We start from the raw sequence: 27,703 nt of genomic DNA on the forward strand, positions 1-27,703 counted from the left end.
AGCCCATTTCTGCCAGTTAGAAAAATAAGAATGAAAACTTGGCTTTGTTGAGATTTTTTTTTGCCCATTATGAGATAATAAAGTTATAATAATGATATAAAAGTCGAAATTATGACTTTATTATTTCATAATGGGCAAAAAAATATCTCAACAAAGCCAAGTTTTTTTTTTTTAACTGGCGGATATGGAGCTCAGCGTAAGACAGGAAGACTGGTTATATTATTTCACAAATTCATTCATCCTTTCACGTCAACTTAAACTACTTCCTCTGTCTACCTGCTCTAGTGATCAGCTCATAATGGGCGTTTATTCTTTAAGTAATTAACTAACCAGATTCATGCACAACCTCTCTCAAACAATCATCCTGCTGCAGCAAAATGCTAAATCAGTTCTCTCTCTTCCACAGTCATTCTGTCATTTCAGGGCAACCGCTACAACCCACCACCGCCCCAGTCACCTCCATTCCAGCTCAGCAGAGTCCAGATCCAGGCTCATCATAGCCTCCATTCCTCTTCACCACCACCAGTGTCTAGACTCCATAGGGGGGTATCCTATCCTGCTGTCGGCCTCATTACCCCTCCAGGTAAATGAAGTCATCACGATGGAGTCTAATCCCCCAAAGACTTTGTACATTCAAATCTACATTGTTGCACATTTATTGTTAAATAAATAATTGTTCATTCTCATTTAAGTCTCTCCTGATTGAAATGGGCTTCCATACGTATGACATGGTAACATGTATTGTTATAACACAAAACAGAACAGTATAGTGTCAGAAGTTTGATGTTATAAAGGACAGTGACGCGGAGTGCAGGAGCCTCATCCTGAAGAGTTCCACGGCCAGAATTAAACAAATAGTGCTTTGCAATCTCCAGTTAGAGCTGTGTCCATAGAAACTGTAAACCCTGTAGCCTTCATAACATGAGCTAACCAGCAGTCAGTACTCTGAGCATTTCCACTGATGGTGAAGTGAGACAAGGTGAACACAGCACCTGGTTGAGTTCTTCAGCCCTGTCATGACTGATTCTCTTTTTTTCACCAGTCATAGTCAGTACCATGTTCTGTTCTGTGTTTACTTCATGTGCCATCTTCAGTTCTGCATCTTCAGAGTCTTATAGTGCTTTCACTCTTTCTGCATATTTATACCATTTTTTTAAGTCAACCAAAATGTTTAAGAAAAGTTCAATTTCTTTCAATATATCAAAATGTATTTCTTAATTGATGTCTTTGTTTTCACATGTATTTTAATTCACCTCTTCTCTTATTTATTCATCTTAATATTTCCACATTCTTTCTTATCTTTTTAAAGATTCATTAATTTTAGGGCACACCATGGAAATCAGAAATAATGAGGTTGTGTTTACTAATGAGACTATTGAAAAGGGAAAATGATCTTAAGAAAACAAATTGCTTGGACACCAGCTCTTACAACAGTGTTTTTATTTAATTGCAAAATAGACACAATTTGAATGATTCAAATAGGTTCCCCAAAGCTTCAGCTGTGTTGAATATTGCACATCCACAGGAAACAGAAGACTGTTGCATCATGCATAGGTCAAATCCCCACTGGCCTGTAAAATACCATGTCTTACAATGTTTACAACGACTTTTCAGCCAATATATAAAGTTAGAATTTATTTTACATCTCGTCTTATTGCCGACCAAAACACTCTGAAAACAAGGGTCCAAAAGTTGTATTACCAATAAGGATTTTTAAAAACATGTCCTTTGTCGCCAGAGAAAGGCTCATCTCTAATATAATCTTACATAATCATCTCCTTAGCCTTTGACTTGATCAGAACAGCATGTAAACAACCCTAATCATGAAACACACAGTGGATGTGATTAAGCATTGTTTTCACTAAATGAAGATGGAAAAGAAATCATAATTTTAAATAAAACATTGTTTTCTCATTTGTAATCATTGAGTTCTGACGTACAGTAAACTTACTCTGTTAAGGCAAGTGGTGACCAACACCTTATGGAAACTTTGCAAAGAAATAAAAGAACTGCTGATGTCTTGAAACATTTTACAAAAAAATGAAAGGAGAACATGAGTGTTGAGACAAATCTATCAGAAATATCATACTTCAATAGTTTCTCAGTTGAAATGGTTTGTAAGTTTTCCACTGGCCACACATCTCAGCCAGTTTGTGAAATTATTGTGTTCACTTAACGTAAATTTAATTCCCCAAGCACACACTTGTTTCACAAACCATGTGGTTCAAATTCTTTCTGAGCTGACACAGGAGCAGTATGTAGTCCACACTAACAGACGGGTCAGGTTTCACACAAGAATCAGTGGATTTGACTTCTATTGGTTCTATTCATTAACCTCAAACAGTGCCTATTTTTGTTAGCAAAAACAATGAATAAGTGCACTTTTGAAATGTTCCATTGATAAGAAACATACCTGCTTGTATTGTGACTACTATCTTAACTTTATCAGGTGAAACATGCTGAGATCAAACGGCAGGAATACTAGAATATATACGTCATTCACAAATTATGATTGTGAGAACCTAACAAACAATGCAATCAAAGGAGAGGGAGGTTATTACACTGTTAAATGCATTAGTCATTCTGAGTGCTTTATAAATACATATAATATTGGTAATCCTTCATTTGAACAAGGAGAGGTACTGATTGGTATGCCCTTTACAGAAGGCAAGCCTCTGGTGAGTAAACTAGTGGATATATTGTAACGTGCTGCTGGGTCAGTTAAAGCATCTACTCAGGACGTCTAATCCACTTCTAAAGCCAACGGGCAACACATCTGACATTTGCTTTTGTTTAGTCTTCCTGGCTCTCTTTGGCTGATTCAAGATGGCCCTTGTTGCCCTGTCGGGAGTTCTGCTCAACAAACATGTTCAGATCTGACCTGGGATAGGAGAATCCCAGATCAGAAATATCTCACACATTAGATGATGATTGTCTCATCGCCACTTGAAGAAGGTCAGCCATGATTGTAGCTCTTTCCTCCTTAAACTACAGTCTGTAGATGTTCTTATTAATGTTAACAGACAGACCACATGAGGTGTAATATTGGCAGCAGTCAGCACCACTGACTCTAACATGTACAGAGTGTTTTTTTAAATTAAGCTTTATCGTTTGGCCTTTCGCATGCAAATTGTATTTTAGGTTCCTGATAACTATGTCTATGGTTGTCATGGAGACAGAGGAAGTTGAAGAGCCAGTGTAGTCATTGACATGCCCGTTGTCACTTTGTGTAGCATGCGTGCTCCTGCAACAACAACAGAAGCAGACAACCCTTCCTGTTTGTTCATCAGTCAAATAACTGTAATTAATAATAATGACAGACTGTTGTTTATGTTTTTAAACATACTGACAATGTGAGAAAAGCTCACTAAACATACTCACAGGTACTCCTCTACAGGCTCTGCATGTATGTTTGAGCATCTTAAATAACTTTGGAGTCTTGTGTGGACAGATATATTATACTATCAGCTTTAAAACGTACCTTTGTGCATGTCAACAGGGCCTAAAAATATCCATTGTGTCCCTTTTCACTGTGTTTAAAATAAAAATATTAAAGGAAAGGTTGACAATTCTTAAAGTCTGTTTTAAAATAAATTTCAGGGAATCATATAAACATTGACACAGGTTTAGCTGGCCCTAATAATTCATTCTGTTCCTATAGGCATTAAGAGGTCTCTTTCTTACAACATTAAATAATGTTGCTGTGTCGGGCTGCAAACCACTCTCATGTAACCAGTTAGTCATTTATTTTATCATAACGCAAGTGCTGCAGAGCATAAGTCTTACAGTAAGAATAAAGACCACAGTGTCACCGCTAAATGTTAACACGTTTTCCATAAATAAAAACTGAGTTGCATACCTGTTGCACCTGCTCTGTGTAACTTCTGTTTTAAGTTATGGTGTAAAGTCCACACTTTGAAAGTTGTGTCATTGTTTGGTTGCATCACAGAGATGTAAGGTTCATCTTAACTAGTAGAGAGTAACCTCCAAACAAACCAAAAACAGAAATGATGTAATACCTGCATGATGAGACCAATCAGTAAAAGTATTTTTCTCAATGCAGCGTTTGTTACAGAGCTGCCTCTCTGGCCTTATTGTCTCTGAACAGACTAACAGCTGAAAACAACTTATACAACAACCATCCATGAACATGTAAAATATGACAAAGCATTACAACTAAAGCCTGGAGCCTTGGTGTGAAATAACAACACAGCATGCGGTAATATAGCTGCTTGTAATGCTCAGTGGATGAAGCCATTTGATTTGAATCTTTTACTATGTTCTGAAATGTTCCAGTGGCACCATATTGTTAAGCGGGGCACAATCTATATGGAAGGACTGAGGATCCTGTTTCCATTTGTGTCAAGTCAGATGTAGAAAATACATATCAATAAAGAAGAAAAAGATCAATAAAGTAAATCTGAAAACAAAATGATGTAATGTAGTGTCCTGCCCCCCCCAATGCCACAGTTTCACTGCATCCTCGCTGTGACGTGCTGTCTGGAAACACAGACGGAAAGCCAATGTGCAGGAACAAGAGGGTCAGGCTGTGAGCTTTACTTTCATTCATTATTATCAGACTTCTTAATATTCAGAACTTTGGAACAGCCTGAGGAGAACAAGGCATCTGAACCAGAATCTCTTCAAAATAAAATCACCTTTTTATTCTTTTGAATCAGGAAAGACTCTTTAATGCTGCTACACATTATTCTGAGTTATTCAGTTCTTTTACACTTTATCCTTTTTCTTTCATATATTTATATGCTTTTAAAAACTATTTGTATTTGTCCTGCTTTTGTCTCAAAAGCTAAAAAGTGTTTCAGTAATAAATGTAATCACCCCTCCGACCATCCTCTCTACCCCGAGTCTACAAAACACACTGAACATCAAATCCCCCTCTCCCCATAACTCCACCGTGTTAGCACAGACACAACATACTACATCACTCCAACAGAATATGCTCCTTAAATAACCTTTTAATCAAAGTTTAATTCTCACTTATAAATAATTCTGTGCTTTTTTTTGTTTTGAACCTCTGGTAATTTAAGTAGCAAAATATAATGTTACATCTCTCTCTCCCTTTACTTGTCATTGTCAATGCAAAAGGCAGATGTGTAATGTCTGCTTCAATAAATAAATAAATAAATAAAAAACATGAAAAACATTTTACGTTTGCCTTACATATTGTCAGAGAAATAAATACAGGAATTCAAGGAAGAAAAGATGATGTAGAAAAAAAGCAAAATCAGACAAAAACCTTAAACTTCATATGGATTTGATAGATCCTGCAGTGTGGAGACAGGGTAGGGCTGCTGTAGTCTAAACACCTACTGTCCTCATCAGTGAAGCAAAGAAATCTGCATTCAAGCTGCAACCTTCAGTTTCCTGTTTGAAAGTCCACACTGTGCTGATGTGGACACAACCTGGAAATTAATTTAGTTTTACTACATTTTCCTATTTGGACAAATTAAAGTGAACAAAATATACAAACGGATCATGTTTCAAGACCTGAAACATCCAAACACTTTGTGGTTTACATTCAGGAACATTCATATTGAGTGAAAAAAGAAGCAATAACCAAACAAAAGACAAACAAGGAATCAAACATATTCACAAGTAACTAATCATGTTGAGTGAAAAATGAAACAATAACCAAAGAAAAGACAAAAAGAAGAAATCAAACATATTCACAATAATTATTCATGAAGACTATTCACCGCCATACAGTTACCATATGTTACAACTTATTACTAGTTCTCTAGCAGTCCAGAGTCCTGATGAGAGGGTGATGAGTTATTATAGTTTCTCCTTTGAGGGGATCCAGATATAGGGTCCTGAATGTTCCTCTATGACCTGTTTGCAGAAGTTATAAATGTCCTCTAAGGTGTCTCCTTGAACCAGGGCTGCAAAGCAAAAGGGAACTCTTTATGTCATGAGAAACAGCACATACATGTTACTGTTCATTCATACAGTAGTTATCAAATCCAGTTTGAGGGGTTTTGACTGAAAAGAGTTTTGACAGTTTTGCAGATTTACTGAAACATCCACCAAAGATGTTTTCACAATAAATACACTTCTGAAAATGTTGTGAGAATTTCAGGCAGACTGACCCTAAACTCCTGAGTTGCTCATATACACATGACAAGAAAAGTTTGAGCACCACAGTTTGCTTGTCTAAAGTTGTCTTGTTTGGTAAGTGCTTTGTACAAGTATTGAGCTGGATTCAAACAAAGTCACACAATAAGACCAACAGCTACACAGTGTAGGTATAGGGCAACAACTCCTGTGTTGTGTGAGGTATAATAACTTGAGCTAACAGTTTACAGCTCGTTCATTTACACAATCATGAACTTTAGCCGATGAACACTGTACTTATTTTATCAGCTTAGTTTGGTGGTAGTGTTACTGTCATGATTTGTTCTTATTCAGTTTTATATTTTGTTAATTTCAGTGTGTAGAATTAATTTCCTGTTTTATCTTGTATTTATCCCTCTTTGCTTTAATCCCAGTGTAAATAACTTGTGCTTCCTGTTTTATTTCCTCATTTGTATCACTGTGTTTCTCCTTTCTCTGTGTGTGCATTTCCCTACTTTATTGTGTTTCCTGTTTTATTTTGTCATTACTTATCCTTGTGTTGAGTTCTCTGTGTGTCTTTAGTCATTCCTGTTTTATTTTGTAGTTCTTGTCCCCAGCCAGGTCTTAATTCCTCCCTTTGTTTGGTTTCTCTCCAGTTTTGATTGCCCTGATTGTCTATACCTGTGTGGTTAGTCTCACCTGTGTCTACTCAGTGTTTCTTCCTTCTTGTTGTCAGTTCATTCATCTATAACCAGTGGTCATACATAAACCTAGCCTGTGTTTCTTGGTGGACTTTTTGTGTTACCTTCCTGTGTGGATTCCTCTGAATACCCTGTCTTCACATATGCGTTTGTCTTGCTGACATTTTAAGTTGGACATTTTTTTTGGACTTCAAAGTTGGAGAAAGTCAACTTTAGTTTTTTTCCTTTTGGTCTTTTTGTTTAATCAAATATTTCAGTTTAGATCTGAAATTGGGTCCCACTTCCTGTTTTTTCACTTCTCAACACTTTGAATGTCTAGCTCTGATCAAATACGTTAACATAAAAAAAGAATAACCTGTCAACACTTTATTATTGTTTTCATCATCATACCTGTGAAGTATTCAGCAAACTCCTGCTCCAGCTTCATCGCCCTGTCGAATGTCTTCTTGGCTTGTTCCTCTGTCAGTCTCTTATTCATGTCCCTGAAAACATTCAAACACAACTCAGCTGTGGACAAAACTCCAAATGAAACTTAACTTAAAGCCCCCCCATCTAACATCCATGACTAGTATACCATTATGAATAATGATTTAATGATTGTAGCACCTAATCCTAAATATAAAGTATTAATGATGTTAGAAGCAGGTGTAAGGACATTAAAGTGTTAAATATAAAAGTACAGTATTGGACACTAAATCCAAAGTTCTTTAAAGGTCCCATATTATGCTTGTTCTGGTTTTATATGCCCTTTAGTGTGTTTTTTTAAGTGTCCTGTCCATGTTTAGGCACATCTATGTGCAAAAATTCAAAGTCCGCGGAAACGTGGCTTCTCCTACGTCCTCCTGTTAGCTGTAGCATTAGCTGCATGTAACGCTCGGTTCTAGCCCCCCTTGAAAAAAAATTGCCAGGGTGACATCTTGTCAGTGTGAGATCACTGATCTAAGCCCATTGGCTCGTTGTAGTGATGTGTAGTTCGTGAACGATTCGTTCAAAACGAACGAATCATCTGGGTGAACGAACTGAACTGAATCACTTACTGAAAAGAGTCGTTCATTTCTCAACTTCAGTTGCCCTCTCCTCTCTCCCGTCTCGTGTCTCTCTCTCTAGAACGTAAGAGTCGCTCAAAGCCCGCCCTCCCTCCTCTCCTCAGTCAGTACAGTGTGTGTGTGTGTGTGTGTGTGTGTGTGTGTGTGTGTGTGTGTGTGCTCTTGTTCTCGTGTGTGAGCTCTCGTTCAGTGAATGAACTGAACGAGAGCTCCACCTCCGAGTCACTCTCTTCCTCTTCTTGTACTTAACGTACTGAACAGAACAGTCGGGGAAAATAAATGTGATTGTTTTAGCAGCTTTCAGTTTGCAAACTGTAACTTTATCCAACTAAATTCTCAGCTCATTGGTTTATTATTCACCACCGGCTGTTCTCAGTACGATCGCGAGCAGAACTAAACGTTCGGCCGTGTTTCAGCTTATTAAATTCTGATTCACAGACAGAGCTGCAGAGAAGTACTGAACGATTCAGTGAACGAATCTTTTGAACGAATCACTTTACTGAACTGATTCTACTGATTCAGTACACTGAAAAGAACTGCTTTTCACATCACTAGCTCGTTGTGGCAAGCCCAGCAGCTCATGTTGAAGGCCCGTTAACTTCTGTAGCACGCCCACGATATGCTGTAGCCTGCGGTAGCACAGTAGTGCTAAGGTGCTAATGTTTTTGCTTCCCGACCCTCAGAGCCAGAGTGGCTGAGCGACTGACCAATTACGGCAGAGCCGACAGGCCGACCAATCAGATCAGACTTGGCACACGTGAGGACTCTGAACGTGGGCACTTCAGAGTCTTAGAGAGAGAGTCAGAAGAGAGCCGGTGCATGGAGCGGCAGTACATGAAAACAGACACTTTTTTAGAACTTTATCTGTTGTGAACATACTTTAGTAGGTACATAGATTAAATATATGATCCCCAAAAAGGGCATAATATGGACTCTTTAATGAAGAGCTTTTAGAAAAAAAGATTACGCACATGTTTTAATATATTATAATTTATTGTCTGTTGCTACAGCAGCCCCACATAATGAATGATGAAGAGGGGTTAGTATTATTTGGTTCTTGTTTTTTGTAAGATTTGCTTACAGATACTTTTCTTTTGTTATAAACTGTTTAGTATACTTTAATGTAAAAGTGATTAACTAAGAACCATGCACGCTAGTAGAAGATTGTTCCAAAGATAAAACACATGATAGTTTGTAATGAAAAACAGGAAGAATACTTACATTAATGAATCAATAGATTTAGGTTTAATGAAGATGGCGATGGGATAAAGTTGTGCTACTTGTAGTCGTTTGATGGCGTTTCCAGACACATCCAGGATGCAGTGCTTACCCTGAATTTAAAAAGAGACCCACACAGAGATATTAGATATTTTACTCCCTTTGGTATAGAAACCCCATCCCCACAAACTGCACAACTTCAAGGCTCCTAAGCTTTGTGCAGACACAAAGTCACACACATTTTGTCCCTGAGTTTCTCACAGGATTTTCTGTTTTTTTTTTTTTTATCTACATATTTTTCAAATCCACAGTCAGTGAACATCCTGTCCTTTCCGATATGTCAGACTGAGCTGGATACAAGGATGAACTCTTAGGACACAATACAATCTCTGTGGCTGGATCAATCAGCACCAAAAATAAACTGATTTTAAAGTTATTTAATTTTATTCATATTCCATTAAAAAAACTGTATTTCTGCTTTAACACCACAAGGCAGACATATAACTTTTAAAAGGGTCATTTCTGATGAAGTATATTGATCACTTCAAATGAAACCTCAGGATGTCAGGAGAATCACAGTTCTGAGAGGTTTTAAACTACAGCACACTTATATCTCTCCTGAGTTAAAAAAAAAAGAACATTGTATGGATTTTTTCCACAGGTAGGAATTCACATTTTGCATTAAATTTGTAAAAGAAGCCTAAGAAATAAAAACAGCTTTGCTTCTGAAATGTATATTTGACATCTCATGGTGTAGTTAACATTCAGGTTTCATACACAAGGTCTCACCCTCTCTGCCACATATTTCACAGACTGGACACTGGTTCCATACAGATTATCGTTGTACTGTCCCGCCTCGATGAACTTGTGCTCTTGAATGTCCCGCTCCATCTGCTCTCTGGAGTTCACAAAGTGGTAGTCTCGTGTGTCCACTTCGTAGTCCCTCTTCGGCCGAGTCGTATCTTCAGAGCAAAGAGAACAGTTATGAGCTCGAGGAAATAAGACAACAGGACTACACCAGGAGACATTTCCTACATGTGTAAGTGTGAATAAACACAGCATATTAACAGTCTATATTACAGTCTAAAAGGTCATAACCACAAACACAGGACAGGTGGGATATCTTAGAGACTCACTTTCAAACTGATGCGGTTATTTACACTGTTAACAAAAATGTCTCAGGTTGCTCTGACACCTGGAGCTCATCTGCTTTATTCTGATTCAGATGATAAGATAAGGGGTCTTTTGTGTTCACACTGCAGTGTTGTAAAGCGGGCCAAAGAAAAGAACCAATGCAGGACGGTCTTTATGCCCTTTTTTTTAAACAGGTACCACTACATAGGTAAATATATACCATAGGTACTGGCTGCACTTTGTATTGTGTGATGGCTCCAAGACGCCAACATTAGCCCGTTAACCTACCAACAAAATGAGTCACAGGTTGACTTTGAGCAGTGAGGACTCATTCATATTTATAAATGCCAGCTTGGCAAACGTGGAGGTTCTAGTATGAGAATGACAGATTCCCCTTCCAACAGCTGGACTAATTCTCTAAACTAAACCAGCTGTTTATATTATGGAGTCATGTGATGTTTCTAATGTGAGGCTAGCATTAGCTCTTCTGCAGATGTTGAATTAGATAGAGACGGTGAGTAACATTAATCTTATTTTTATGATGATTATCAGATGTAATCAGTATTACCTTGTACTGTAGTTTCAATACTTCATCTTATTCTAACCTACAACTACTGCAACTACTTCTACTATAACTACTGCTAACAACTACTACTACTGAGTCAACACATTATTAGTTCAGGGTGGATTTTAAGGTTCTCTCTGCAAACAAACTGCTTCAGGGTTCAGTTGGAAACAAGCCAACACCATCTCTTGTAGGGGAGCTCAGCTGGTTTTGTCCTGCGTCAGGGTGCTGTGTTCAGTTGGGTCTAAAATTCACATCTCTGGCTGTGATCCTAATATATATTTTCTCTGCGTTGTTTCCCTGTTTCCCTTTCGTCTCTTCCCCCTGTCTTTGGAGGAAGGGGCTTCTGCCATTAGGCTAAATCACACAACTGACACTAACCTCCTCATCTGCCTCAGTGTAAGAACCCAGGCTTCACCTCTGCTCATTGTCAGATTACTCCCTCTTCTCCAGTGGTGGCTTCTATGAGTTACTCTGGACTAGTCTAGTCAGAGTTTGTTCCTAGTGCTTTTCAGTGTCTCTCAATGTGTTTTTTCCTCGCTTCCAGATTTCCACCAGTGTCAGCTTCTTGTGTCTTTGCTCCACCTACAAACAATTAGACTCTCCTTCTTCCTGCATCTCCCTCTATCCCACTTTCTAAGACCAACACAGTTTCTGCAGATAGCTGTTCGTCATCAGTCTGGTCATGATCTCTGACTCTCCACTTTGACTTGGTGCTCATGCTGGATTCATGTTGGGTCTTTGTAGATAACATACAGTAAAAGATTAATGTCTTTACCTGCTGTTTGTAAAGTGTCTTCAGATAACATTTGTTATGAATTGGGGCTACAGCTCTAAAGATGGATGGATGGATAGCTAGATAGATAGATTGACTGAGTAAATTCTCAGGATGCCTATGAAACTCAATCAGGGCTGAGGGGGGAAATGCCGCCTGTTATGGAACAACTTATCCAAATGATCCAGGTATAAAAGCACCCTTAGTAAAAATAATAACACTAATTAAACATGTTTCTCACTTTGTGTAGCATCTGCATTTATTTATTAAGAAATGCATTCTGCAGCTGAAATAAATCCTGACCGCTGGCAACCAGATTTTGGTCCATTGTTTACGCCACACACTGTTCTGAGTCGTCTGAATAACTGATTTTAAAGATATCCACACACTTTAAAGTGCGTCTCATGAAATTTGCATCAGAGAGTAAATAGAGGACCAGATAATATAATGTGAAAAGATTTATCAGACACACCCTGCTTTCTTCAGAATGAGATGAAACATGGAGGAGAGGAGGTATTGTTTCATAAACTACAACAAATGTATCTTCTGTTTTGGCAAATTAAGAATTCCTTTTCACACATTATTGGTTGTGCTGGAAAATCTGTGAACAAATTTCACTGGATATCTTTAAAGAAAAGAAGACTCATTATTGCTCCTAAAAGGAACAAGTTGTACAATCATCTGGTTCAAACATTTATAAATGTTCACACTCGTGTCCATAACACAACACAATCTCACTTTCTACAAAAAGAATCAACTCAGCTTTTCCGCTCACTTACCGTCTCGCCCTGAATTGTTGGCTGCTTCATATGGTTAAAAAAAGTACATTGAAATAAAAGAGATGGATAAATTAAAACATGCAAAAATAAAAAACTGCTTTTGTTGATGATGAAGACATTGCACAGCGTACAGATGAGTCCTGTTAGCAGGGTCAAAATGACGTTACAGGTACAAGCAGGCGTAGCACTTAAACAGTAACACAAAACTAGAATTAAAACCACAACAATAGCTTCTGATTCTCCATCCTGTTTATGAAAACATTACTGTTCAAACATCAGTCTTAAAGCAAGCTTCTCTTGAAAAAACATTGAAAATTAAAAGAGAAAATGAGAGCCAACAAGGAGCTGATAATGGTGTGTGATGAAACTGACTTCACTGTTTATCATGATCACAGACTGTATAAAAACATGGACGACAGAACATCTCCCCAAAAGTGAAACCAAAACGTTTGGAGCTACACCTACTGACAGGCTGCAGTATAGGTCATGAACTCTGCCTCCTCCATGTTACCAGATGGAACATGAATCAAACTATAAAATACAAATACACGTCATACAACATTTTTTTCTGGAATATGTTTTGTCATTGTGTGTCAAATGAGTTCTTATCATGCTGATTTATGAAGTGGTCATTTTCCTGAGAAGTTTCATTAGTGATTTGAAGCTATGAATAGGAGAATAACGCCATGATTTACATCTCTTAATGAACACCAACACTAGAGTCATTGATAACAGAGAGTGGCTGCTTTAATCCAGAGCCTGTTCTGCTGTGGACTGTACCCCCCTGAGGGATCTCTGTGCTTATATCGCTGTGTTAAATGTGTGTTTCGTGGAAGAAAGCGGGGATGACAATACTGCAGCTCTACCAGCCGATCTCTACTGCACAGACTCTGGTTCCATGTGACAGATATATCACACACAGTGCATCTTTATATACAGTCAAAGGTCATGATCATGGTCACCAGGACATATGTAGCAGGTAAATTAATAAACACAGAGGGGCTTTACTGAATGCTCAGAGTCATCGTGTCATACTAATTAAATTATGATATAGCATGAATTCATCCTGCTCTGTTTTCATGAACTACTTACGTGGCACACATGAGCCAAACTTGTCAGGGAACTCAGAAATCAGATCATCATTGATCCTGTCCTTCATCGGTCCAAGGATGATGACGGGCCGGGCGTAATCAACTGGAAGGAAAAACACAACTCAGTGTGTTATATGACGGGATGCTGTGGGAAGTTTGTGAGTCTCATAAGCGTTTTAATAAGAGTAGACTTTCTCTCTCCCTCCCTTCTATCAACATAAACAGAAGATTAATGTCATTAAAGAAGGAGGGGGCTTTCTTAACATGAAAAAAAAGAAGCAGTCCCTGAATCGTTTCTGTTTCAGAGAGAAATCTCAGCAAAATGATGTGGGTTCATCCAAAAATAGAATCCTGGCGCTGCACCAGTTATATTCTCTTATTAAAGGGTAAAGGTTTGTGGCAGCCTGGGTTTAATATGTTAGATTTATTCTTGGGAATATCATGAGCAGAGATGAACAGCCACACAAACATGGTAACATGGTCTTTCAGCAGTTTGAAACTCACAAAATGAGATTTAAAGCATCTTGTACAAGTTTCCCTTTTATGTTCTTTTGGTCAATCTGAACTTTATTTCTAGGCTGTGACAGAAAAGCTCCAAGAAGGCAGAGGTTATATAGAGAAAGGAAGGTAATTGTTTGATGCACAGGTGAATTATTTTAACTGTGCCACCACAAAAGAAATACACAACGGGCCTCATTTACCAATATCTTTCAAAGTTTTTTTTTTTTATAAATTTGGTCTATAAATTTTGATCCAAAGAAAAGTGCGGTTCATGGTTCAGTCAGGTTGAAGAAAACTGTGACCACAGTGCTTTGGTTTGGTTGTAAGTTTATAATTTAACATTTTTTAGTTTAGACTTATCACTTCATAATTAAGATAAGTTTATTACATTTAAACCACATATATGATAATGTAGGTTAATGATATAAATGTCTAAAATTGAGAAAAACACAATAACATTAGTTTACCAAAGTAAAATTCTTTGTGTGTTTAAGCAGGCCAATAAAGCTGATTCTGATAACTAATGATTTATAGACTACACATGAGCTCATGACTATTCCTAGATTTTCTTCTACACAAAGAGCAAATCCTGGATGAGAAAATTTGAAGTGAATCTTTCATGAAAACTGAGTAAGTGGGTTCCTGGTTCTTTCATATCAACACACCCACTCACACTCTCAGGTCTTCTTCTTCCATTCACCTCACTGCACCACCCGCCCGCTTGTCCACCATGGGGGTCCAGAGCCTTCAGCCGCTCTGCCCCCCACCTCTGGAACTCTGTACCATTATTAATCCGTAATAATGACTCCCTCTCCTTTTTTAAAATCTCATCTCAAAACACATCTTTTTAAACTGGCATGTTCTGTTTGATCATTTTCCATCCTGTCTCATAAATCCTCTGCACAAAGATTTCATACTCTGTAAATTTCTCTTTTTAATGTTAAATGTATCGATGTATTGTTACTTTGTTGTTTTAATCTCTTTGTAAGGTGACCTTGAGAGTTTTGGAAATCATTATTTTACAAACTGCTGTCACACTGATTTTAAAACATCTGCCTTGATGAAATGATGACAGATTGTACAGAGCCATGAAACTAACTTTAGTGTTGTTTTAAATTCCCAAATAAGACTGATGAGTTAAATGTTGTAGTAAAGATTATGGCTTGATAAACTGTGATCCACATAGAGTAGGTAAGCTTTTATTGACACACTCACTGGGTGGTTAAAACTTACTTTCTTGCCTCATCACAGGTTCATATGAGATGATGACATCATCTTGACTTCCTGGGGGAGCAAACAGTGAAAAATGTTATTTGGACTAATAAATCAGATGTTTCAGAGTTAATATCTCTGCCCATGCTGACGTCAAAATGCATAAAAACAGCTCATGCTGAATAAATTCATCATTACAGTAAACTATCACATTTCAAATCAACCAAATGTCCTCTGCTTTAAAAAGGTTTTGGTATTCTAATGTGTTAATTATCTCCCATATCTCTGCATACATTTACATACTCAGGAAATTGGTACAGTATGACCCAAATCTCCAGATGGCATGTCAGGATACCTGGTGCAAAAGAGGTCCGAGTGACTGTGTTGGCCTTATCAGGAGCATTACCCAGGAGGGCTGATGACTTCTGACTGGAGAAATGTTCTTAAACATTCAACAACTGTTTCCATTTATTCAGCATTTAAACCCAAAATATTTAAAAATAGGACTCAGGTGTGGAAAAAAAAAACAGGAAGTCCTCTTTTGCAGGTGCTGTATACAGTATGTGCCTGTATATGTAATGTATCTAAACTTCACTCCAACAGTGAACAAACCATTTCAACTTAATACACTTAATACTTAACTTATAAAACATAATTCTACTTTAACCTGGCATGCTCACAAACAAAGACAGAAAACACATTAGTTCTTCATGCCCATGCAAACATGCATTAAAGCAACCAAGAGAACGGTCAAAAGAAAAGTGCAGGACGGGGTTCATTAAAACTTTATAAAGTCTGTTAAGCAGCCAGTAAACATGAGGGACGCTCCATTCCAGCAGAATTACTCATCACACATGGAACCAGGGTCATAGTCTGCAGGTGGCATGTAGGGCCTCTGCTTCTTAAAATACATTGACAATAATGTCTGTGACACTCTAACAAAATGAATAATGAATCCTAAATTTAGACCATGTTTCACTAATGACTGGTGACATCCAAAGATTATTATTGAAACATTTTTAACACACCGCAAACTGAGAAGCAGACAAATCCATGAAATGCAGCATGCAGTCAGTCGTTTGGAGCTTGCTGTTGTCACGGGAGTTGGGGGAGGGGGTAAACAGAGATTAGGAATCAATCCTGGACTAACTTACTGAAAGTCTTTGTCCCATACCCATCATCACCTATCCCCAGGATGTCCTGTGGGTCGTCCACAGAGAGCCAGAACAGAAGAGAGAGAGAGGAAGAACGACAGCCCCAACATGAGACAAAGGAAAGAGCTGTGGAGCCACAGATCAAGCTCTGTGCAGCTACCATCAGCCAGCAGGGGGAGCCAAATACAGCATGATAACCAGCAGGCTGCTGAGATTGAACCTGAATGATCCCTGAAGGAGAACTGGGTCAATATTATCACCATATGGGGAGATATCAGAGGAGATACAGCGTGGACTTGGCTTCTCCTGCTGACTGATCAGCACCTGAGCCACAGTGTCTCTGATCCAACAGAAAGAGAAAAGAAGACGACTCTGCTCCGTCCACCTGTCCAGAGACCTACATGTGACCTACATGTGACCTACACTGACTGTACTACGTGTGTCTGTGAGGTTACTTACTGTCCGAGTCACTGCCATCCTGCTCACCCTCTTTGTTCTTGTAGAACGGGAACTTTCGTGTAAAGATGAAATTCTTTCTACGTTTGTCATTGAATGACTGTGAAGGGAGAAAGAGCATGGGAGCAAACAGGCAGATCACGGTCATGCACACAACACTGCACAAAGTGAGATATCAAGAATTTTTTAGAGTGAAAACGGGTTATCTGTTCCTCCCACACTACAAAAGTAGTTTTCACTAAACTATAATACACAGAAGAGATTGTTGGGCCAGGTGTAAGTACATGTCAGAGGAATATATATATACATATATATATATATGTATATATATACACTATGACTAAAGTTTAAAATATTTAGCTTTTGACTGCAGAAATGTGAAAATGTAAAATGTAACATATTTAGTATTCATTTAAATGAAGGCTCAGAACATTTCTCTGCAGATTAAAAATAAATCAAGATACATAAATTCTGCAACCCAATATCGGGTTATTTTCTTTTTTCTGATGACCAAAAATTGCAGACAAACTAATGCACACTGTCTAAATTTCTCAAATACACATGTAATATGTACGGTATTTTATTATTTTTAAATGTGTGGTCTCAAAAGTATTTTAGGAGAAAAAGATAGATGACCTAAATTAAAGCTTTTAATGGGTCATTTGTGTAATGGAGGTGTGGTTATAGTAATATCATAGGTTTGAATGAGGCGGTTGTGGAGGGGCCCAGACATCCTTGTGATGCCCCTTTGCTGCAGAGTTGTTTGAGAGTCACTGTGAGGAGGTCACATATACTCAGAGTTCATTTTATACTAAAGTTTTATATGTTATATTGAACCCTTCAGATGTTTATCATACTGTCTGATCTACAAAACGAGTAAGTTAAATCACACTTCTTCCTCTCATCCATCTGAAGTTCTAACTGCTGCAGGTTTGTACTTCTTGATGTGCCACAGCTGCAGAAACATTCAAAGTAAAGTGAAAGAGAGGAGTTACTGAGTTCCTGCTGTGAGCAAAGATACATCACCAGGGTTTAGTCAAAGGAAAGATTGTCATAAGCACACACACATAAAGCATGCAGTGTTTGAAATAGAGGATGAGACTTCATAAAGTGAGTTTAGTATCATCAATGTGTAATATTTGTACAGTTATAGGTTTGAGGGTTCTTTGTTCAGTCATGCAAACTTCAGACATTTCTTCCTCATGTTCATGTTTGTTATAACAACTGTGAAAGTGTTGACTGGTGAACATTTGACATGTGCTTCAAGTTGTCACCAATGCATTGTTAACATAGTTATGTTAGAGTAAACTTGATCAGAAAGGCCACTAGGTTTAGTACCTTAACATTATTAAAACATAACTGCATAACAACTCAACATGGTTAAGACCTGGACCTCAACATCTGTTTACTTTTTCATGTCGGGGTTCTGAACATGCTCCATAGTCAGACTTCTGATGATGTTAATCTGGCCCTCTGGATTTACTTATATACACAAAGAGATTTAATAAAGCTTTATCACTATCAGGTAAAACATGAAGATGGATTCAGTCTGTCTTGCTTTAATCAAGGACGGTTGTTGTTTTGTTTGGTTCCCACAGGTTCTGAATTTTAATGCACATATCTGTTGATTACAGATTAATATCACAAAACCAAACATGAATTAACATAAATATATTGTTATTTTTTCAATACCGAACTTTTTGCATTTTTGGACTGATGCTCACTGTTTTCAATCAAATCAAAATAAGAAATAAATAAACTTTACTTACTTACAATAAGAGCAACAGAGCTGAAGAACATCTGTCATTTAAATTATGAACTTATAATGAAATAATGTGAAAAACTGTATTTAACCCCTTTGGTTCCCAAATGTAATAACTCTTCATTAAACAATCAACATTAAAAACTGAATAAATTATGACATCATTGTCAGTTATTACATAAATAGTAGATTTTAAATGATCTGCTGCTGTAAACTTTCTTTCATACACACCTGAAGTTGAAAGTTCTGTCTGATCTTTACAATAACTCATAAAATAATGTGGTGAATACTGAACATTTCCACCATGCAGCTCTGGGAGAATGACTTACCCCTTTAGAATCAAACGACCCCGGCTTGGAGTTGAACTTCACCGTCTTTAGACGCGCCCGCTCTTTCCTCTCCACTCTGTCGAGTAAAGAGCTACGTCAGTCATGAACCAAAGAGAGGGACTGACACTGACATATTATATAGAAATATTGTTTGAGACTGTGAGGACCAGACAAGCAATCACAAACTCTGTCAGTAATAGCCACATGCCATTAAAGTGAAATAATTCTTCAAAGAGTTTGTGGAAAGTGCTGGACTTTAAAGAGGGATGATAAGAAATATTATTGTCTGTAGGCTCCGTAGAGTCAGCAAATCAATTCCCTTATTATTATTTGAATCAGGGGCACATAGGGGCTCTCGTATACAGATGGGTTTAGATGGTCCGGGGTGTAATGTAGGATGAGAATATTATAATATCTGATCTGCTCTTTTGTGTCCAGTCCACACAGAAACCTGAAAAACCAGCTTCCCTCTCCACTCTGAACTGGTGTCTGAGTGAACACTGCCTGCAGAGAGCAGCTCTCAGCAGAGGGTGGAAGTGCTCACAGCTCTTTTCAGATGCATAACAGGCTCAAATTGAAATGAGCTTCTGCATCACACGCACAGGTTGTTGATGCTGAAATATCAATGAGGCAATAAACTGTATGAATGTGACCTTGAGACGAGGTTGATAGTGGTGACGAGGGATGTGCAATTCCCCGAGCCATCAGCAGACACAGACTTTACTTAGTGAGTTCCCCCAAGTGTCATCATACCGTGGGAGAAGACTTTTATATTGAACATTATTTCCCCCATGTATGTGCTTTGTTAATCTTAACATCTGTGTGTAAACTGCCCATTGTTATTGGTCCACTATGAGTGAAGAAGTCAATCTGAAGAATAAGTGTTGCTTTATTTCCATAAACAAAAAAAAACAGCCAATAATTACTAAAAGGATTTTTTGTCTAAACATTTTCTTGAGTGTCTGGAAATAGATTTATCCTGCAGCATCCGAGTCATATCTTGAGGCATATCTTTTATAAAGCATTATTTGTTCCCTGCAAGACAACACATTGATATAGGGGACACCAGAGGCGTTTCTGTTTCCTGTCTTTCATAAACTTTGTTGAGAGAATCAATAAGTTGTGGTCCATGTTTCAAAGAACATATCCTCACTCATATTTACTATGCTGTATTGACTAAACACAACTCCTCTTATAGGACACAACACATTCCTCACACATTATTAACACTATTCTGAAATTGTAATCAGGGTGATTTTCTACTCTGCTCACCTTCTTTTGCTTGGAATCACACCCATCTCCTCACTATCCCCATGTGGGGTGACGCGGCGGGCTTGCCACCACTCGTCATCTGAGGCGTTGATGACATGGAGTATGTCCCCGTACCTGAAGCTGAGCCCTTGGCTGGGGAGGCCGCTGTCCTTCGACCTCTCGTAGTCAAACAGCGCCCTGTTGAGTGGAAGATATCAGGATGATCGAGAGCAGATATGAAAGGCATAAATATCCAGTTCTCTTTCATTCCTCTGGGTGACGGATTTTCTAGCTGGGTGTAAAATAAACTAGCGGCTAGGCATAGTGACAAGGTCTCTGAGGGTTACTATAATAAGAAACCTGGTGTGACAGTAACATATATGTTCTCTCTCTATCCAGCCAGTGAGTGACATGAGATACATAAATCGTCTCTGGCATCTCTATGAAAAGAAAGCTGTTAAGCTGTAAGAAGGCTGTTATTTTTGATTTTGTGGACTCTGTGAAGTTAACTTAACAAGTAAAACTAGGGTAAAATCCCATAAAAAAAGACCAACCTCACATAGAGCGATCTCTTCTGATTGGTTCGCAGGGAACCTGAGCCAGAGCTCATACTGTGGTTCATCATCTGTTCCCGCAGGTCATGGATTTTGGCCTCAAAACGCCCGTACTCTGCAAGACAAGATTAAACTGGATCAAGAACGACAGCCAGGACTTCACTCACGCTCCAGTACATGCTGGGGAAGAGGAGGTCATTCTTATCATGCTCCTGAAACTGAGAATAATGATTATATAAACTTCATCAAATAAAAGATTAAGAAAAGGAGAGCTGGCATTCAAATTGTGTTTAGCATATAATAGTGACAGAGTTAAACTGAGTGTATCTGATGTACACTTTCATAATATATCTGTATGAATGTATACAGTAAATAAAATATAAAGCTATGTTTATACCACGACAATATCTTCAACCTGATATCAGTTTACTGTGCTCTACGATGGTGACATGTTACTTGTTACCAAAACTTCACCTATAGTTTTATTTCTCAGCAATATAAGCTTCACAAAGAGATTTCCCTAGACAGTATATTCAAATGAACAAAGCAACAGCCACCTGGAAGTGAAGTCAAAAGACCCCCCCCCCCCCGCTAACTGACTGCAGTAAAGGTCATAAACCCCGCCTCCTTGTTGTAAGACATTGGTCAAATTATAATTCAAAATGTCAGACACAGTTTGGTCATGTTAGTTCTTATTTTGTAAATGTAAATTTCCCCATTGTGGGATAAATAAAGGATTATCTTATCTTATCTTATCTTATTTTGCCAGTTTGTGTTCAAGTTATCTATTTGGGAGAGGTTTCTTTTGAATTAGCTATTTGATGCTAGAAATCAGCATAACATGCCATGATTGACAGCTCTGTTGACCAATACGGCACAGGACTAGCAGAGTTCAGCAAATGGTGAGAGAAAACAAAGAACCACTACACAAAAATTAGAAAGCTGTTTGGCTGGAAACATTCTGTGTCAGGTCAGAGTTCAAATTTAAGTTTTTTTTCGTCACATATAAAAAAATTGTCACAAATGCATCAATTCAGTTTCCATGGTAACACTTTGAGGGGTTTGACACATCCCACAAATAAAAAAATAAACCATTCCACAAAGTAGTAATGAATTACTGTTTACTACTCCAGTGATAAGAACAGCGGTCTTTTTTTGTCTTTACTGGATAGGACAGCTGAGAGAGACAGCGGAGGGTGACATGCAGCAAAGGGTCATGTTGGGATTCAAACCCAGAGACGCTGTGAGGAGGACTACAGCCAAAGTATTTGGGGCACGCGACATAACATCCGGCAGTGCTTAAATTGAACCGTTTTACTCAGACCATATTGCATTAGTGTTTTAGGTGTTATATTTAATTCATATAATATTTACTGTCAACATCAAGATTACATGTCTCACAATCATTTTCAGCAGCATTACACACAAACTGTATGCAATGAACAGTTTTTGACTTTCATTTGTTTAGTAGTTTTATTTTATATTAAAGGTCTGGTGAGTACATTTTGGTTAATGTGGATTTTGGCACCCCCTGTGGACTAACTGGTAGATTTTACTTTTTTGCTGATCTTGTCAAATAAATGTGTAAGTTGGGTTTTCTGATTTAGGGTCTTATCCTGATTTGTTTTGACAGCCCTTGTTGTCTCGTTTGCTCTAAGCATCAGTCTTGATTTAGTCTGTTTCATCACCAGCTGAAAACTCCCAAGAGGAGCTTTAAGTAGTCAAGCACATCATGTATGAGTTATCAGAAATCTTAATTTTTCATTTTGAAGGCGATTCTTGGCGTCGCTGTAATCACAGACCTCAAAGAACAGAACACCCTTGACATGATTCATTTCTTTTGTTTAAAGTGATGCACTAAGTATGACCCAGCAGGATTTTCAGGCAGTGACGTTTGAGGCTGTGGACTGAATCGCCCCCCCGACATTTAGGATGAGGATGTCAGGATGTGAAAAGCCGTCTCTCTGTGACGAGTGTGCTCCTCCTGACTGTGCAGGAACTATGACAATGAACAAGATGATAGCTGGAGGCATGGCTGGCTAATCTGTCACCTAAATTAAATCAACATGAAAAGCTCTGTTATGGCACAACCAACAACTGACTACACAACCTGTAGGCTGCAAATCAAGAATAGATGAGAGACGCACTGTAAATACAGCTCAAATACTACCACTGTTGTAATGACATTGTTCCTATATTTCAAGGCAATTGATTTATAGCGACAATTGAAATAAAGCTGCCTCACTTGAATCAAACTCTGACACACTTCTATCCATCTCTACCATCCTACCAGCTAGTTCCAATGTAAACGACAAGGCAGAGATTGAACATTTAAGCAAACAATATCTGAACCCAGGAGATCCCCCTTCACATCAGATCATTAATAAACCACAATCTAACTGTGAAGACAGAATCTTTTGCAGTATAAACTATTATCTTTTCTTTCTGTAATAGTTTCACCTACCTTTCTGCATGTTCACTTTGGTGTTATATCTTCTTCTGCTGATACTCTTTTATAAGCTGTGTTCTTCCTGGGCTGTCCTCTCTGCTCTCCACACACAGTGTAAATCTGTGACCCTGCTGAGCAAAGCTCTGAGTAGAGAGAGGGAAACACCTCTCTCTCTATCTCTCCTGTGGCTGCTTGTAAGCTCCACAGGGGCGGAGACGAGTGCAGCAAGACACCTCACAGGGTGATTGTTTTCTAACCATGGTTCCTTTGCTATGACATTTCATCTATCTTTTGTATTTTATCCTAAATCTGAAGCTTAAATACATAAATATCAACTATTGTAAAATCCGGAATATTAGCCGCACTGGTGTTACAGTTTAAAGAGCGACCATTTGAACTGGCCACTCTCAGCTGAATGTGTCTGTGGTTGTTGTAGTTATACAGAATGCTGCTTTGTTTGTGAGTACATTATAATAAAAAACAAACATTTCTTAGGACTTTGCATCTTCATCATCTGTTGCAACTACAACTACTACTACAGACACATTCACCTGCATTCAGTTAACAGGATAACTCTTTAAACCGTATTATATAAAGCATGGACGTTGTCTCAGGTTCGTCACCCTTTGGCTTCTGAGGTAGACTTTTGAAGCCCATCAATGGTGGTCGCCATATTAGAAATGCAGCAGCATGCCCTCCTGTAAGTCAGATCAGCCTTACCCCTTATTATGAATAACTTCTATCCTTCAGTAAATTAAAACGGATGAGTTTTAAAAAACTTCACCCACCATACAGTATGTCATACAGTATGTAAGGAAAAAGAGATAAGATACTCACACAGAATTCGGCATTTTAACATGGGTGTGTATGTGACATCAGGGGCTTTTGCAGCACCAGCCTCAAGTGGACACTCAATGAACTGCAGGTTTTTGCACTTCACTTTGGCTTCACTTTTCAACACCAGAGGTTGCCACTCTTTCTCAGCATTTTATACTGCTTTATTTGTCGCACACAGCCCACTTTTAAGAAGAAAAAATAGGTAATAAAAGTGCTTTTTATACACTAAATTTTACCGTATGGATACCCATTGCCTTTAGGATGTTTTGTTTTTTTGTTCAGCCTTTTTTAGCCTGACATTCTCACCAGTAAAAACTCCATACCTATGTTCAGACTAAACCAAACAAATATTTTGCCTCACACATCTTACTTGAGTTTTACTGCAGGATTATTTTTTTTGTATGCTTTGGTCAAAGCTGATATTATATTTAAGATTAACAAATCATTTGTGCCCTTTAACCCTGAAACATTAACGGTATCTCTCTGTTTTTGGACATTGATTTAGAAAAGTTTAAAAACTGTTGACTACTGAGCTGAACATCAAAGTCAAGCATTGTAATAACACCAAATAAATACTTCACAAAGCTATATACTGAGGCTCATAAGGGGAGGTAGTGTGCACACAGTTTGAATGGTCACAAGCACAGAAACAAAAGGTAAAGTCAGGAGGGGTCTCAGGCGTGCATGTGCAGTGGGAAGGAGTGAGAATCAAGCAGTTTGGGAGAGGAGGTTCAGGTGTGTTTCAGAGGGGTTAAAAAGGTAAGCAGATGGTCTGTGATCACATTCACTAAGTGACTCTCACTTAGCAGAGCCCTGGTGAATGATGCATAAATCAGACCAGCCAAAGGTGCCAATGGCACAAACCTGGTGCAGGAGAGTGGGCCCGTCTTGGGGAGCATAGAGCAAGTTCTGATGGGTAAGAAGAGAAAGCAGTTGTTAGTCCCAGAGGGGTTCAGGGCCCAGTCTGTCTGGATGAAAGTGGAATCATGTTATTTTGGGGCCTAATAAATCCTCCTTCTCTTCCACTTTCTCCTTCACTTTCTGCAGCGAGAGAAATGGAGCACAACTTATCATGTGCAAGTTTTTACATGATGTAAAGGACAGCATTTCAAAACTCGGTTTTATTATGTGCTTTATCATTACTTTCATATGATGTGTAATATAACGTGCAATATCCCTTTTCTTTATTATCATGTAGTATTTTTGATGTGGTCACGACCTGGAGCTTGCATAAATGGAGCCTGGGTCTGAACTGTCAATACTGCTGTCTATAATCCCTTTACTGTCATGTTCTGTACTCTTTGCTCACTGTGTTACTTAAAGGTCACATATTTTACTCCTTTTCAATAAGTCTCAGAGGTCCCTAAAATATGTCTGTGAAGTTTCTTGTTCTAAATCCACCTTGATCCTGTATTTGATCATGCCTATGAACCCCTATATTTCAGCCCTGCTCAGAACAGGCTGTTTCTGTGTCTGTACCTTTAAATGCTAATGGGCTGCGTTCAACCACGCCCATCTGGAAGCGGATGTGACTTTCTCGCTCCATGCCCTATTGTTACTGTGAGGAGGTAGACTCAGAGGGGCAGAACCATAGACTGTAAATACTGAGTGACGTCACCCATCTGTTCCTGCAGGGGGTTCTGAAGGCTCATCAGCAGCAGCCGCCGTGCAGGAAGTGATGTCTCAGTCTAACTTTCAGACAACCTAACGACAACCTTGCTAAGCGCCCACCTGTCAATCATGTCAACTACATGCCTAACTATGGATAACATGTATTGTTCATTAAATCAAAACAGACACCCAAACAACAGACACAGAAAAATTACCCCCCGTCCAGTGTGTGCCCATGATGACAAGAACTAATCAGACGTATTTTGTTTTTTGCACCAGTCTGTAAACATGGTAACACATTTTTGGCTGTGGTGTGTATGTGACTTCCTGTGTTCCTGGAGCCAGCCTCTAGTGGACACTCAGCAAACTGCAGGGTTTTGCACTTCCGCATTGGCTGGAGGTTGCTGCTAAGGCAGAACAAACACCTAGCTGTGGGAGTGTCACCCACCTGGGGGAGGGGTTACTGCCCTTTGTTATGTCATGAAGGGAACATCTCCAAACGGCCTGTTTGAGCACATGTTTTCTGAAAAGTGGAGCAGGCAAAAGATGGAGAGAGGATGGACTTATCTCTTGAATGGGAGGTTTGCAGACATGCTAGGGACACATATTAGAGTTAAAAAAAAACATAGTAAAGAGCATTTGGTATAATATGTGACCTTTAAGTCATAATATGTCTATTTATCTTTTTTTTATCGACTTAATACTTAACAATACTGGGGGACCTTATCTTATTTTATCTTAACTTGTGTATAACACATTTTATAGTTGCTCCAATATATTGTTTTAACTGGCAGCTGCAAAATGATTATAACAATTGCAACTTTCTGGACAAAAGCTGTCAATGTAACCTGCAGAAAATGGAAGTTGATGGTCAATAACTCTTCAAGTAGTTAGTTTGTCTGTATTGCTGTGTGACTTTGGTGTTGCAGAGACCAACAATAACACAATAACACTCACAAATCAACCAGTAGAAGCAGCTATAGACTGTTTGTCAATGTAACTTACAGCTCTCTTATCATAACTGTAATCACCATTTCAGTAGGGGTCTGTAATGTTGTCAGAAAGAATAACAATCTAAACCTGTCAGCGGCAAAAACTGTGCACTTTGAGTTTCATCCTTTTTGGTAAAATTCTTGAAAGAATATGTTGGAGGCTATTTTGTGACTGAAGCAACCTATTGGGAAAAAAAAAAGTTTGTACCAATTGTTGCAGCCATTAACAAAAGCATTTGTAAAATTTAGGGCCCAGAATTACAAATACTGATAATCTCCCTGAAGACATTACCTCAGAGAGATTTAATTGTCATCCCTAAACTGAGACTCCAGATTACAAAGGGCTTCACATTAGACTAAATGTCACATGAAATAGATTCTGTACTTCTTCACCACGGGCAGAACTGAAGACTCTACTGATGCAGCAAATTCTCCCTGAGCATCCGGACTCACTGATGCTTCGACATGAATCAAGACATGTCCAAAGACAGCCTGGGCATAGCTCTGGGTACGAGAGTCCGGACAGTTTGTGAGACAGTCAGAGGTCTCTGCCCATGAGTCACTGTCTCCATGGTGTGATGTTAAACAGAGGAGACATGCCACCAGTCACAGCTGTCTCATCCATTACATGTTAACTTGCAGAAGGTTGGCAAACTGTCTTTGCTAAATTACAATTAGCATAAACATGCTCAGCAAGTGCTATCCAATTACAGACTGAAAGCACACAAAGCAGATCATAACATCCTCTCCTAACATTTTTTCAGGCCTGTTGAAAGAGAACTTGAAATAATGTATTGTTTTTGCTCTAATAAGGCTGAGGACGTTTCAGTCCCAGCAGAGACTAAACGGAAAATGATGCAGGACAAAAGCTATTATAAAATCATTTTAAAGTCAAGACCACTGAGAAGCCAATTTAGAATATAGCATGTTCTTACTGAAGCCAGGTCACAGACATGAATATGAGGGAAGTGAGAACCTGATTATTACACTGTTACTCTTGTGTCTAAATTCACATTCTGCTGAATTGACTTCTGGCCTGACTGGACATTAGTTTGAGAGGCTGGCATCTCACAAACAGAGACTAGCAACCTGTTCTTATTGATCTGCAGACCCTGCCCAATCAGAAAGTTCACAATGTATAATATACTTACAGTGAATGTACGGCACACAAGTTTACTATGAGTGAACAAATAACTGTCAAATCAAAGAGA

General features: G+C 38.5%; 1 protein-coding gene across 17 annotated transcripts in view; it reads right to left on the bottom strand.

The window, feature by feature from the left end:
- Window positions 1–4,487: 4,487 nt before the first annotated feature.
- The window catches only part of dlg2 (discs, large homolog 2 (Drosophila)), a 159,755-nt gene continuing 136,539 nt past the window's right edge, over window positions 4,488–27,703 (bottom strand). For 6 of the 17 annotated variants that reach the window (XM_061056067.1, XM_061056066.1, XM_061056062.1 and 3 more), the window contains 12 exons: window positions 24,754–24,798; window positions 20,604–20,718; window positions 20,071–20,247; window positions 18,799–18,874; window positions 16,711–16,807; window positions 15,119–15,169; window positions 13,386–13,487; window positions 12,294–12,317; window positions 9,830–10,002; window positions 9,044–9,153; window positions 7,167–7,258; window positions 4,488–5,903 (listed from right to left, as the gene is read on the bottom strand). In XM_061056067.1, coding sequence (XP_060912050.1) covers window positions 5,797–5,903; window positions 7,167–7,258; window positions 9,044–9,153; window positions 9,830–10,002; window positions 12,294–12,317; window positions 13,386–13,487; window positions 15,119–15,169; window positions 16,711–16,807; window positions 18,799–18,874; window positions 20,071–20,247; window positions 20,604–20,718; window positions 24,754–24,798 — 1,169 coding nt within the window. In that variant the 3' untranslated portion in view covers window positions 4,488–5,796. Of the gene's footprint in view, window positions 5,904–7,166; window positions 7,259–9,043; window positions 9,154–9,829; window positions 10,003–12,293; window positions 12,318–13,385; window positions 13,488–15,118; window positions 15,170–16,251; window positions 16,298–16,710; window positions 16,808–18,798; window positions 18,875–20,070; window positions 20,248–20,603; window positions 20,719–24,753; window positions 24,799–27,703 lie in introns of all 17 variants that reach the window. The other 11 variants (XM_061056078.1, XM_061056077.1, XM_061056065.1 and 8 more) reach the window with 6 other exon arrangements.

Source organism: Labrus mixtus, chromosome 14, assembly GCF_963584025.1.
Source record: "Labrus mixtus chromosome 14, fLabMix1.1, whole genome shotgun sequence".
Taxonomy (NCBI): domain Eukaryota; kingdom Metazoa; phylum Chordata; class Actinopteri; order Labriformes; family Labridae; genus Labrus; species Labrus mixtus.